This window comes from Pleurodeles waltl, chromosome 2_2, assembly GCF_031143425.1.
Source record: "Pleurodeles waltl isolate 20211129_DDA chromosome 2_2, aPleWal1.hap1.20221129, whole genome shotgun sequence".
Classification (NCBI taxonomy): Eukaryota; Metazoa; Chordata; class Amphibia; order Caudata; family Salamandridae; genus Pleurodeles; species Pleurodeles waltl.
In genome coordinates, this window is record NC_090439.1 from 988,729,171 (window position 1) to 988,743,280 (window position 14,110).

At 40.6% G+C, this 14,110-nt stretch overlaps 1 protein-coding gene across 2 annotated transcripts in view; it reads right to left on the reverse strand.

Annotated features, from left to right (window-relative positions):
• C2_2H8orf76 (chromosome 2_2 C8orf76 homolog) overlaps nucleotides 1-14,110 on the reverse strand; it is a 137,392-nt gene that overhangs the window by 96,055 nt on the left and 27,227 nt on the right. The window contains exon 2 of one of the 2 annotated variants that reach the window (XM_069220691.1): nucleotides 6,199-6,294. The exons of the other annotated variant lie outside the window; for it this stretch is intronic. Coding sequence (XP_069076792.1) covers nucleotides 6,199-6,294 — 96 coding nt within the window. The remainder of the gene's footprint in view (nucleotides 1-6,198; nucleotides 6,295-14,110) is intronic. 2 annotated transcript variants of the gene reach the window in all.

Below are 14,110 nucleotides of genomic sequence, written 5' to 3' on the forward strand. Positions count from 1 at the left end.
CTCTGAAGTCTTAGTGAAATACGCGGCAGGCTGCAACAAAGCCACGCTTGAGGTCTTTGATGTCCCGGAGACCTGTTGTAGAACTGGGGGCAAATCGGCAAGCATATGGATTCACTCTGGGGGTGATTGGTGATTCCTCGGTTGCAGGACAGAAGTCATCAGGCAGTAAGGCAGGCCAGCAGTTCCATGAAACTGTCAGGCATAGCACGGTGGCGATCCTTCAGCACAGCAGTCTTTACCCCAGCAGAGTTGCCTTGAGTCCAGAAGTGTACTGACTTTAGTGGGTCAGAGACCCAGTACTTGTACCAAAAAGGTTTCTGTGAAGTGCCCTTTCAGCTCAGTCCTGGCTGCAGACTATCAGTGGATGGAGGATGGGGGAGGTGGTTATCAGCCCCTTTATGGGGGCTCTGGTCCTACCCTTCGAGATGTAAGCGGGAGCCCTTCCCAACCTCCTCCCTAGGAAGGCCCATCAGTATGTAGGCGAATGCAGATGCAGTTCTGTATCCTGTGTTATGGGTGTCTGAAGGGAATGCACAAGTGTAACTGTCACCTAGCCTAGGCCAGACGTGTACTGGAGATAGGCTGCAGGCACACAGGACAGTGAGGGCAGAGAAATGCTCATTTTCTAAAAGTGGCATTTCTAAAATAGTAATAATAAATCTGACTTTACTAGTAAAGAGGATTTATTTTTACCATTCCAATGATACTAAACATGATGCAGCCACTCCGCTCTGATCAGGAATTACAGCTTAAAAACATAAGGAATTCTCAATGATGGCCTATGGGGGAGACAGGCCTCACAGTAATGAAAAACAATTTTGGGAGGTTTTCCTGACCAGGACATGAAAGCCTTAAAAGTACATGCCCTGCCATTAATTTACATGGCACACTGCCCCATGGGTTACATAGGGCCTACCTTAGGGGTGACATATATGCAAGAAAGTAGGAGCTTAAGCCTTGGCAAGAGGTGTTGAATGTCAAGTCAGGGTGGAAGTGAGACCGCACACTCAGGCTCTGCAGTGGCAGGCCTGAGACCTGTTTACAGAGCTACCTAATTGGGTGGCACAATCAGTGCTGCAGGTAAACTAGTAGCATTTAACTTACAGGCCCTGGGTATATGGTATACCACTTTACAAGGGGATTATATGTAAATTAAATATGCCAATTGTGGATACACCAATGTTATTACATCTTAGGGGTGAAGCACTTGCACTTTGGCACAGGTTAGCAGTGGTAACGTGCACAGAGTTCTAAGGCCAACAAAAAGTTACAGCAACAAAACAGGAGGTAAAGGCAAATAGTCTGCAGTAAGACTGCCCTATGGATGCCAGGTCTAACAGTTATCCTGACAGAATCTAGGATTTTGCAATCTTGTAATATTTAGCTGTAGATGAAGATAATGTTGAAAAATCAGGCAGGCAGTCAAAATACTCCTAACATAGGTAATGAGAACAAAAACCAGGCTGTGCTAAGAGAAGAATCCAGAGAAAAAATAATCGACCTGCTAGAAGCAAAAATCAGGAACAATACAGTAGCAAGGGATGAAGGCAATGTTGAAGTCAGGGAACAAAAATGTATTGCAGCATATTTTTCTCTCATAAAGTCCCCAACCCATATAAATCAAACAAGAACATACATCACAGTAAAAGAGTTTTCAACATTTTGAAATGAAAAATTCAGACATCTTCCAATGGACAGATGACCATCCCGACAAGGTCAACCGATGAGGCTAGTTTCCGCCCATTTCCAGGAGAACATGGTATTTGATTATGAAGAGAACTTAATTTAGAAATCTTGCATGCCACCATTCGAGCTCCATATGTCTTGTGGAAAAAACCTACATGTCACAACAAGTGAAGAAGCACCCAGAAACTCAGTTCAGCCTGAGAGCAGTGCCCAACAAACCGGGTGATGGGGACCATGTGGAGCGCTGTTTTCCTGCTGATCCCAGGTAATAAAGTATGGGAAAGCTCGATTAACACTATGTGGACCTAGGCTTGTATGCTGCAAAAAGACAAAAAGGGGTTCACTATAGGGGTCAATCAAATGTACCACAATTTGGGAACCATATAGTGGCACTGCTCACTATTGGAACTATTTGTGACCACAAAGTAATTGTCATTAGTATGGAACTCTCGGAGAGCAAATAATAGCCTGATCACTCTTAAAGTGGGAGGCCATTATCTTGGAAGGACATGTAGATTTTATTTTCTATTATGTGAAAAAACTATCCATGTTGCTATTGTGAAAATAAACATGTAAACAACTTTTAGGAAACTGTTAGAACCAGACACATACTGGTTGCCATTAAACAATTGCACTTCTATTCAGTTATCTGTTCATTAAAAGCAGGAACCGCCATCTTGAAAGGACGTAAATTTAATTTCGTGCAGGAGATAATAAGGTTTAAATCAACCAGGTACGACTACGACTGAGATTTAGTTCTATATCCCTAATCGGGTCCGACGTTTGGACTGATGGAACTACCTACTCATTGTAATTATCCAGGATTTTTTTTTTTTTTTTTTTACAAAAATACAAATAAAATCCAAGGATATATAGGGACCAGGGGTACATAATGGTTTAAAGGAATAAGGGCCTTACGACCAACAATTATACAGTTACTCACAAGAAACAATTATAACCAGAACAATGCCCATGAAAGCAAATAACATCACATGTATTTAACAAATAAGCCAAAAGTCATTGTGGTATGTTACCTGCATGTGGAACACAGGAGATACAACCAATATCATATAACTAATGATACCGAGGAAAGCGGTTGGCATTGCCAAGACACTTTCAGGAGCATTACTTGTCTGCAGCTGTGTCCACCTGGGCAGGTGAGAACCAGATTGGATCGCGATGAAGCTCAAGAGATGGGCTCCCTGACAACACATGATAAAAAGGCATGTAGGAATTGGAGACATGTTGCAGCATTGAAACTGTGTTCTCTGGTGACATAGAGGACTGCTCGCTGTGATGACAGTGAAGCCTCCAAACAACATGGCACAAGTGGCCATCATCTGGTATCTTCCTTAGGAGAAAGACTTTGAAACCTTAATCTGTCTCAAACTCATACCACCCCACAGAGTGCCTGGACCCCTATACAAGAAACTGTGCTGACAAAGAGTCGCAAGAGAAAGACCCTGCAAGAGCCAACTCCTTTGATATGGTGACCTTTGAAGACAGAAAGATGAGTGCCAATAAAAAGAGACAGAGTTATGGGCCTACTTGAAGAGCTCACCACCCAAGGGTGAGCGTCCCTCACCTTCCTCTCTTGCGGAAACCAAGAGCGAATGACCATTCATACCGAATGACTGAAAAGGCTCATCCAGTAGACTAAGTCCCCCTAATATCACTCCTCTTTCATAATAATCAAAATATTGTTTTCTCTCAAATACCTGGTCCCAACTGTACTCTTTTATCTCAGTTCCTTCTCAGGCTGCCTTTGCAAAATACTCTTGAGGTGTCACACAACTTCTGAGACATACTGAGCCATTTCTTGTCTACCCTCTCTCTAAAAGGTCAGAGAAAAAAGTGTTGCCTCTCAGTTAAACAAATCCAAGACCACATTCTCCTCAGTATGTTTCACTACGGTTTCAGGGACAGTAGTAATACTTTATTTGCCATATTAATGTTTATTGGTGGTATCCTCTGCATCTTTGGTGAGGTCACTGCGTCTTCTCATCCTATTAAATGTAATGGTGGCATTGGACACTGTAGACAGCTATATTCTATTAGAAAATGTAAAAAAAAAAACGAATGTGGTAGGAAGGAAATGTCAAACTGGTTTGATCAGGTCTCTCCGATAAGACACAAGTAAGATAAGCAAACCCAAACCATTCAGGGCTGGTCTGATCAGCATTCTAAGAGGAGGAACCTAGAGCTGTGCTCTCAAGTCTCTGTTGATTCCAGAAAGCTGGGTGGCCAAAAGGCCAAAAGGGTGTGATTTGGTCCCTTATGCCTTTCACGATTAATCACATTTGCAACACGATTGACCCAGAAAAAAGGATGCTCCCTGCCCTGACCTTACAGGTATTGATCTTTATAAGGAAAATCCTACCTAATGGATGCCTATCTAATGGATGCTTTTCAATGCACTTCTATCATTGTGCACACCCCCTCAATTTGGTTTTTGTTGGAACTCCTTTTTCTAGCTAACGCAATTATGTCAGCCACAGGGGCAATGTGATTCTTAATGCAACTCTCCTGTGGTGTTCCCCATTTTCCAGTGTTTATCTACAGCTTAACTATGGAGGAAGCGAATCGCACAATAAAAGCAAATGGCTGTCCCTTTTGGTAAGTATGTGGGAAGATAGGGCGCTGCTTATTTAATTATTAATTTATAATGGCTATTTTAGCTCCATTATGATTACACTCAATGTAATTTGGTGTATTATGAACTAATTGTAATATCAATATAATATTATTTTCATATGTTATGTATTGCGCTTTCTACTATACAACCTTCAATGAACTGATCTTGAAGTCATTAGATACACTTAAGACTCCATGGGAGACGACAATGAGGAGGGAGATCACGGGCCCTGAGTGGAAGAAAGTTCTAGCCTACCCCCATAGGGTTTCCCACAACTCTCGGTTTAAATACCTACAATACAATTATATCCACAGCACGTATTTAAAGCTACATAGGCTCAGAACCATTTACGGAAGCAAACCTAAAGGTTGTCCTCGATGCAGCGCTCCGGACCCAGATTTTGACCACATGACCTGGGATTGCCCCACCTTGCAGCATTTCTGGATCCGGGTCCTGGGGCCAATTGGAGACAGACTGAGCTGACCACTAGCGAATTCCCCCTCCCTCTGTTTACTGGGCTTGTTCCCCAGATGGACCCCCAAGAAAGTCAGAAATAGATTCCTAGACCTGGCCTTGGTGCGGGGTAGCCATGGCCTGGAAGTCCCACACAGGCCCAACACTGGAGGAGTGGAGAAGGGATGTGACGAAATGGGTGCAGGCTGAAGTGCGGACTTTGAAGAGGGAGGAGGCACAGGTAGTGCTAGCCCACCCCATTACCCACCTTTGGGCTGAGGTGGTGGATGCCTGGGAGATGAGCGGGCAGGTCACAGACCAGGAGGATGCAGTACACTCATCTCGGACAATGCCCGAACTGGCCGCTGGTCCAGCGGGATCCCAGACAGAGAGAGCCCCACATTGATATATTGGCAGTACACACTTCTACGACCGGCAAAAGCAGATAATGAATGGTAACCCACAGCCTCACATTGCTTCCTGGAGTACAGGCAGCGCACAGGGAGGCTGAACGCCCTCCTTGTGGGACCAAAGCAAAAGCCCCTTGACTTGAGTAGATGTCCTGAAGTGACACGATACCCCTCTCACACTGACTGGCCCTCCCCCCAGTATAGTATGTCACATATATCTCTGAAATAACGAGACACACGGGTGCTCTGTTCAGTTTCTTTAGTTAATATAGACCATTATAGTACTTAAGACGTTTGGCATGCAGTTCTCCAACGTATGACGTGTATGTGCATATACGTTTTGTAAATGGTTCTGAACTACTCTTACTGACATTCTTTAGATATAGGCTTCTCCTCGCTACTGAGAGCACCATAAGAAGTAATCCTTATGAGTATGCAGAACTAAGACTATACTAAATGACAGAAGTAAGATGTAATGTTTTTGAAAATGCCAACAGTTTAAAAAAAAAATTATTGCACGTTCTATTAACAGTGACTTTACTGATTGATGCTTAGCACTCAATATTTACATTTGTTAAATATTTCATCAGAACATGTGTTATACAAAGGCAAACACACTAAATACTCGAGTCCCAAACAGAGGGGATTTCTAATTGTTCTTGTACTGGCAAACGAAGCTTTGGCCATCAACAGTCAGGGCCATTTGCAAACCTTTTGCAGTTATTACTTTTAGATGTTTCAGTAACAGCCACAATAATAAAACAAACGCTGCAGTTGGAAAGGTTATATTTCAAATAGCTGAAGAGTACAGGGCTGGAGGACCGCTGTACAGTACACTCCACAGCCTGTTCCGCTCCGTCCGTGGACACCACATCGCTTTATTACCACAGCAATGACAAAGAGTTGGTGTTCAGGACTAAAGTTCACCGGAAGCTACATTTAACTAGCAGTGCAGATTCTCCGACATTTTGCAGGCAAAATATCTAGTGGCGCGAAAGAGACGTATTTTCGTACCTCGAAGTCCTTTTGCCGGTATGCCAAATCCCCGCGAAACTTTTTCACTGTTAAAATCTCTGTGCAGTCCTTGTTGCTAATTTCTTCGCAGAACCACTGAAAATAAAAATTGAGGGGGAAAAACTGTGGTAAAAATGGAAAATAATGATATAAATAAATAAATAAATAAATAAATAAAGCTGTGCTTTACGTTGTCTGTTAGTACAATGCGTGATTGAACAAGCTCTTTGATATCAATCTTTTTCTCAATATACGAAGAATCAGATTATCTTATTTTTCATGAAATAGTACATTGTCAGTTTTACAAGAATTGTTTAGAATTCTTTTATATAAATATGTAAATGTACATCAATATCGACCTCATGGATATCCAATTTTGATTCAAATTTTTCCAATGTAAATCTGTATTATAGCGAAGAGAGGTAAGTATGTTTTTCACTATTATGTTTCCCCAAAGATTCACAAAGTCCTTTGTGCGTTAATAATTAGATCTTTATTTCAATTGTTCCTCCTGGTTGCGCTCAGTACAAATAAGCAAAGTTATTCCCCTTAGAAACGGATGATGAAATGTAATGATAGTTCTCTTGAGACATTTAATTAATTTGAAAAAAACGGATGATCGTGAAATCGTAATCAGAATTTTTTTTTCGCTTGATAATTTAGCAACCTGTTTTAAGATGTATTCAATGAACAGCCAATGTGCGTTTCGCCCCTTGTGTAGCCTGTCGGGCAAGGGCCTTTTCAGACTGAAAATCAATACAAATGTAATTAGGTAGGTTAATTAAAAAAAATATAGGGGGTCTCACACCGTAGGTGATTTCCCAAAACCAGTGTTACTTAATTCTGCTCATTAAGTTTTCCTTATTAGCACTCGTGACACAAGTCTCATGTTTTTAGATGTGTTATACCCAAAACCCCTCGAAATTAGGACCTCAATAGCCCTCGTATTTTTTAAGCTATGGTTCTGATGACTTAAATTACTTTAAGGTTATAATTGTTATGCTTTAATTAGCAACGGTCATTGGCATGCTCTAAAAAATCTAATTCTGCATATTATTACCTTGATGAACAAAAGTCTATATATTTTGTTAATGGGTAAGATCCTATATAGTTCTGTCAAGATATAAAAATAAGGATGTGATACTATATGGAAATATGAGTCTTGGTTATCATATTAAAGCAAAATGCTGATGTTGGCTCCTTGGCATCTGATGTATCTTTTATCACAATGAGGGGTATATATGAAGATGTTTGAAAGAACTGGGATCTAAACAGTTAAGTTTAAAAGGGCAGGTGATTTTGCTGTGTTGTTACAATTTGCAATTAAGGGGTGGGTCAGAAGGTCCAGGTGGTATCCTGTTATAAATCATCTTTGCGATTATTAACAAGACCACCAAAGTAGTTGTGTCTTATTGTTGGCGTATTGTTTGACATATTTTACTCAGACTTACGTCATGTTAATGGAAGCATACCACATCTTAAAACGGCAGCGGTTATTTGCTAGATTGACATATACCAGAATTAGTAAATTTTTGCTTAGTTACAACTAGGTATTTTGTTTTTAAGTTGCTACCAATTTCAGTTGCTTGCGCCCAATTGGAAGGGAACTAGTCTCTGTGGTGCTGTTTATGAGCCGGTCCCTGCGGTCCTTACAATCTCATCTTGTTGGGCGTTCTGCTCAAACAATATTTTGTAATAAGGTGTGGGTGTAGTCCTTCCTGGTGTCCTTAGCTGACGAAATGTCATAGCCATTATCGTAGGTTAGCGGGCGGCATGTTGAAAGCAGGTTTGGCTTAGTAGTCCCTATGGCTACGTGTTTCTGAGGTCTTAACCAAATCTTACTGTGGTAAAGCCCAATCTCAACCTTTGAACAGATTTACAGTGGCTAAAGTGATAGTAAGTTCCTTTGTTAATTTATGTCATGGTGGCTTTATTTTAGTAAAATTCTAGAGTGCTCCCTCAAACAATAGCAGATGCCATCTTTGGATGTGATTTTTTTACATCTGATTATTGATAATGCAAAGTATATTCATTTATGAAAGGGAGCATCGCCTATTGTAGGAATTGTAATGCAAGTTCACACTAAAGTTTTGCTGAAATCCTATACAGTGAATGGGACACTTAATAGATACATTGATTCATATGCTTAGGTTGGGCGAGTACCACGTTTAGCCTATTTAGTCTAATATTGTACTTATGTTGCTCGAAGGGGAACACAATTGCTGAAGTTTGTGAAATTGTTGAATTTATCTGCACCCTAATTCATGTAAAAATAGAAATAGGTATGATTGGTTTGGGATACCCATAGAAAACATCAGCAATCTGTTTGGATTAAAATTTCCATGATACTCAGACGAAAGAAGAGTATTATATGCTTATTAGAAACAGTGCAGACTGAACCGATTGTTATCCAAGGTTACAGACTGACAAACATCTCAATATATGTCGTATAATTTAAATAAGTATACAGGGAGTGCAGAATTATTAGGCAAGTTGTATTTTTGAGGATTAACTTTATTATTGAACAACAACCATGTTCTCAATGAACCCAAAAAACTCATTAATATCAAAGCTGAATATTTTTGGAAGTAGTTTTTAGTTTGTTTTTAGTTTTAGCTATGTTAGGGGGATATCTGTGTGTGCAGGTGACTATTACTGTGCATAATTATTAGGCAACTTAACAAAAAACAAATATATACCCATTTCAATTATTTATTATTACCAGTGAAACCAATATAACATCTCAACATTCACAAATATACATTTCTGACATTCAAAAACAAAACAAAAACAAATCAGTGACCAATATAGCCACCTTTCTTTGCAAGGACACGCAAAAGCCTGCCATCCATGGATTCTGTCAGTGTTTTGATCTGTTCACCATCAACATTGCGTTTAGCAGCAACCACAGCCTCCCAGACACTGTTCAGAGAGGTGTACTGTTTTCCCTCCTTGTAAATCTCACATTTGATGATGGACCACAGGTTCTCAATGGGGTTCAGATCAGGTGAACAAGGAGGCCATGTCATTAGATTTCCTTCTTTTATACCCTTTCTTGCCAGCCACGCTGTGGAGTACTTGGACGCGTGTGATGGAGCATTGTCCTGCATGAAAATCATGTTTTTCTTGAAGGATGCAGACTTCTTCCTGTACCACTGCTTGAAGAAGGTGTCTTCCAGGAACTGGCAGTAGGACTGGGAGTTGAGCTTGACTCCATCCTCAACCCGAAAAGGCCCCACAAGCTCCTCTTTGATGATACCAGCCCAAACCAGTACTCCACCTCCACCTTGCTGGCGTCTGATTCGGACTGGAGCTCTCTGCCCTTTACCAATCCAGCCACGGGCCCATCCATCTGGCCCATCAAGACTCACTCTCATTTCATCAGTCCATAAACCTTAGAAAAATCAGTCTTGAGATATTTCTTGGCCCAGTCTTGACGTTTCAGCTTGTGTGTCTTGTTCAGTGGTGGTCGTCTTTCAGCCTTTCTTACCTTGGCCATGTCTCTGAGTATTGCACACCTTGTGCTTTTGGGCACTCCAGTGATGTTGCAGCTCTGAAATATGGCCAAACTGGTGGCAAGTGGCATCGTGGCAGCTGCACGCTTGACTTTTCTCAGTTCATGGGCAGTTATTTTGCACCTTGGTTTTTCCACACGCTTCTTGCGACCCTGTTGACTATTTTGAATGAAACGCTTGATTGTTCGATGATCACGCTTCAGAAGCTTTGCAATTTTAAGAGTGCTGCATCCCTCTGCAAGATATCTCACTATTTTTGACTTTTCTGAGCCTGTCAAGTCCTTCTTTTGACCCATTTTGCCAAAGGAAAGGAAGTTGCCTAATAATTATGCACACCTGATATAGGGTGTTGATGTCATTAGACCACACCCCTTCTCATTACAGAGATGCACATCACCTAATATGCTTAATTGGTAGTAGGCTTTCGAGCCTATACAGCTTGGAGTAAGACAACATGCATAAAGAGGATGATGTGGTCAAAATACTCATTTGCCTAATAATTCTGCACTCCCTGTATAATGACACAATTCAGAGCACAGACATAATTTCCTTTGCATTATAGGTATTGGTTCGTTAGTGAGCAGTATCCATAGATCCTATCTTCATCATCAAGCAGGGTGCATACATTCTTGTTTCTTTCACAGAGAGTGATGTACCGTAAAGTTCCGAGATTCACACGATCATATAGTAATCTGCTTAATTCATGTACAAATAGCTTCTGCATAATGTAACAATGAAAAATAATATGCATGAGCAACCAGGCAACCTGCTTATACTTCTTAACTAGTAAAGGTGACTTACAACAGGTTTCAAACGTATCACATAGTTTAGTTTTGTGACTATTTTATTAGTCAGACTTCAAAGGAGATACATCGCTCTAGTTTTCGAAGTCTTTACTAACATTTCCATGTTGTTGAGCACAACCCCACCCAGTGACTACCGATGCACGAGCTACTGTCTTCTTTAAAAGCCACAATGGCGCAAGCTGCAGGAAAAAATATTTATGCCAGATATGATTTTTGCATATTTGTAAGAGCTGAAGGCACAGCCCGGGGAAATTTAAGCACTTAACATTTCCATTGTGCAGTCCTATATCCCCTAAACTTTTGCAGAGTGTAAAATCCAATGATGGCAAGTTGGAGATGATGTGCATGAGCGCAATTCTCTTCTTTTCACCATAGTGACAAAACATTTTCCCACATGACCAAATACTGCCTGGTGTGGTGGGGCCTTTCCACACTTACTACACCACTTAAACCTACTACTGAGACTAAATGAATTTGGCGTCAGAGTAATCATTCAGCTAGATCTCCTCCTACATATACGGAACGCCCAGAATAATCTCCCTGCTCATTCGAATGTCAGCTCCTCTTGGCACAGACTTCAACATACCTCACCCTTGTTCATTTCACCACTCCTATCAACATCTACTTCATCCTGCTATCAGACCTTAACAAGTCTTCCAAACTAAGGGCCAGATGTAGCAAGGGGTTTTTACCATTCTGTGTCAATGGGAAAATGTGTTCGTACATATGGCCCTAATTTTCTAAACTATGCGAACAACATGTTCACCCTAAAGTTGGAAAGCCTGAATAGTCTACACGGTCAGAACATGCCTTTTAGTAGACAACCACCAGGTACAGAATAACCACCTTAAATGAAACCCTGATTTAGAACAAACAACCTACAAACTTCGGGCTCTAGGAACTCGACTGTCTGCAACTTACAGTTTTGGAGTGAACATGGACTTCAGCCTTTCCCTACTCACAAGACGTGTATTCTATAAGATGCAAATTCTTTGACACATCCTCCCTCATCTACATGTCCACATTTCTATAGGCCAGCATTACCCATGCTATGTCCCGACGAGATAATGCAAACAGCCCTGCTCTTCCTATTCCAAAATTGCAAAGAATCCAAAATGAGCCATTGAAACAGCTTCTACACATTTGTGTATGGGAATGCATCACATGAGTGCTCCAAACGCTCTGCCTTTAAGGCCCGCTGCGTTGGACAGAGGACTATCCATGGCAATGGTCCATGCGTTATCCAATAAAGGTTCTAAAGATACTCAAAGAACAGAACCATCTGCTCTAAACTATTCCTCTGTGACTCCCATCTGAGAAATCTCATTCTTCATACATGTACTTAAGTCATGGAACTTTAGCCCTGGAAAAAACAAGAAACATCCCACATACCCTGGAATTCAGGAAGGAATGTAATACTTGATTCTTTCCAAACCGATGATGTAGGTTCATACCTACCAATTAACAAGGTTCTGTATATCACACATGGGACGTATAGGCTTCAGATGGCCAGAGATCACACCTACCCAAGAGCCAGAATCTGTTCCTCCCCATTAGGACTTTAAGGATAGCCACATTCACAACTATCACTCCAGTCTTAAGAAGTGGAATCTGCCACTCATCACCAAAAGACTTCCCACACAGGCCACCCTCACAGTCCACACCTTTCTAAAAGGACACAACAATAAAATTAAGTCGCAGAGATCTGTTCCTCAGCCCTCTTTTCTCCGCTACATCAAGAGATGACAGTATAACTTCACGACTCTGGTCATAACACACAGTCCAAAAACACTTCACACATATGCCACACTACAATCTAACAATCTTTCATCCAAACGTATCCTGCCTATTCGGCAGTTCTTAAGAGATAGGAAATTACGTAAGTGCAACAATTCAATAATTGTAAGTAGTATGGTATGCACATAACTACAAACTTTCAACTGCGCTTCAGGGCTTAGGAAGTTTGGAAGCAGGATGAGAAAAGATCTGCCATGCAGTTTGAGAAAAGTAAGTGCACATAAATATATGATGTAAAGGGAATTAGAGTGGCAACAAGAACAGAGGAAAGGTCCAGTGCATTGCTAAACAGTTGTGAATAATTATTGCAAAGATTTGAATGCCACTGGAACAGATAAACAGTGCAATTCAAATTACAGATACAAAGCTGTAGAGAAAGCATAGCTGTTCGTTTAAAAAATTATTCTTAAAGTTAAATTACTGAAGGGTATGAGTGAATGGGCCACTGTCCAAATCTATCTACTGCCAGACAATTTGACGGTACCTATTTGGTCTTTTTTAAATTGTGCTTTTCTGTTTAGTAATGTAAAACTTAGGTTTGCTAACATATGCCAAAGTGAATGTGAGATTATAAATGACAAACTCAATGTCACAAATCAAAAGTGTGTGTAGCCTTTAACATCACAGCCATTTTAAGTGGTTTTCAGTATATTTAACTCATGGTACTTTACATTGCAGGTAAGTCATTTTTTAACCACTTTTAACTGCCATAACAATAGGTTTACATACACACATATATATATGCTTATATATGCTTACATATATACTTACTTATATATGTTGCCCCATATATGTATATATACATATCCCACACACACACATATATATTACATTATGGCAAGTGCTGTAAGTGTTTTTGGATTTCAAGATGGGCATTGTTAAAAGGCAGCAAAGTCGTTTATGGTTCAGGGATAGATAGTCATAAGGGGTGGCAAGTAGAGTTTAGGGTTCAGGGATGGGTAGTGTTTAAGAATAGTAAGAGGGCTTTAGGGCACAGGGAAGATTAGTGCTAAGGATCAGTAAGGTGTTTAAAGGTGGGTAATGATTTAACATCATCATTTTAAATAAAAAAGTGTGTGTGTGTTACTACCAATAAAAAATATGTTTGTGTATTGACCCTCAGCAGATCTATAAATATATTACACTGGCACTGTCAGTGCAGAGTAGTTATAATTAGGTTACATTTTCGGTAGGAAATGCATTTTTTGTTTTCTTAATAACTTTGGCACCGTGTGAGACACTTTGGCTCCTCCATTGAACAGTTTGTGCTGGTCTGTCAGGCAAGGACCAAGAAAAAGTCCAGTCCCATAAGTGACATTTCTAATTTTATTTCCTGTACCAAATTACATCAGATTTGGCATAAAGTTAGAACTTTACTCAGAAAATTAGCTTTTTGTGATTTGGTGTAAATCAATTCAGAATTTTTCAAGACATTAGTTGTTTAAAGAGGGGCTCGGGTTGACCCTCAGAAAAAATTAGAAATATCTGCACTTTTGGTGCTGTAGTACAGAATTTAAAAAATATTCAAGCCTGATTGGTCTTTTACTCCCCCTGGCAAATGGGGTAGTGTGTGGGAACTGCGGTACAGGAGCGTTCTGACTGGCTCACTGCAACATCAGGACAAAATGTTGCAGCCCCCATTACAGGACTTTGGGACTCGGTCCCCAAGCCCTGAAAAAGAAAAGAAATGCAAAATAAGGGGCAGGGTGAGTAAACCCTGACTTCCTGGCCCATGTGAGGGAAGCCCAAACGGATGCCCTAGGGTTTTATTTATTTAAAAAAATATTTTTTGTC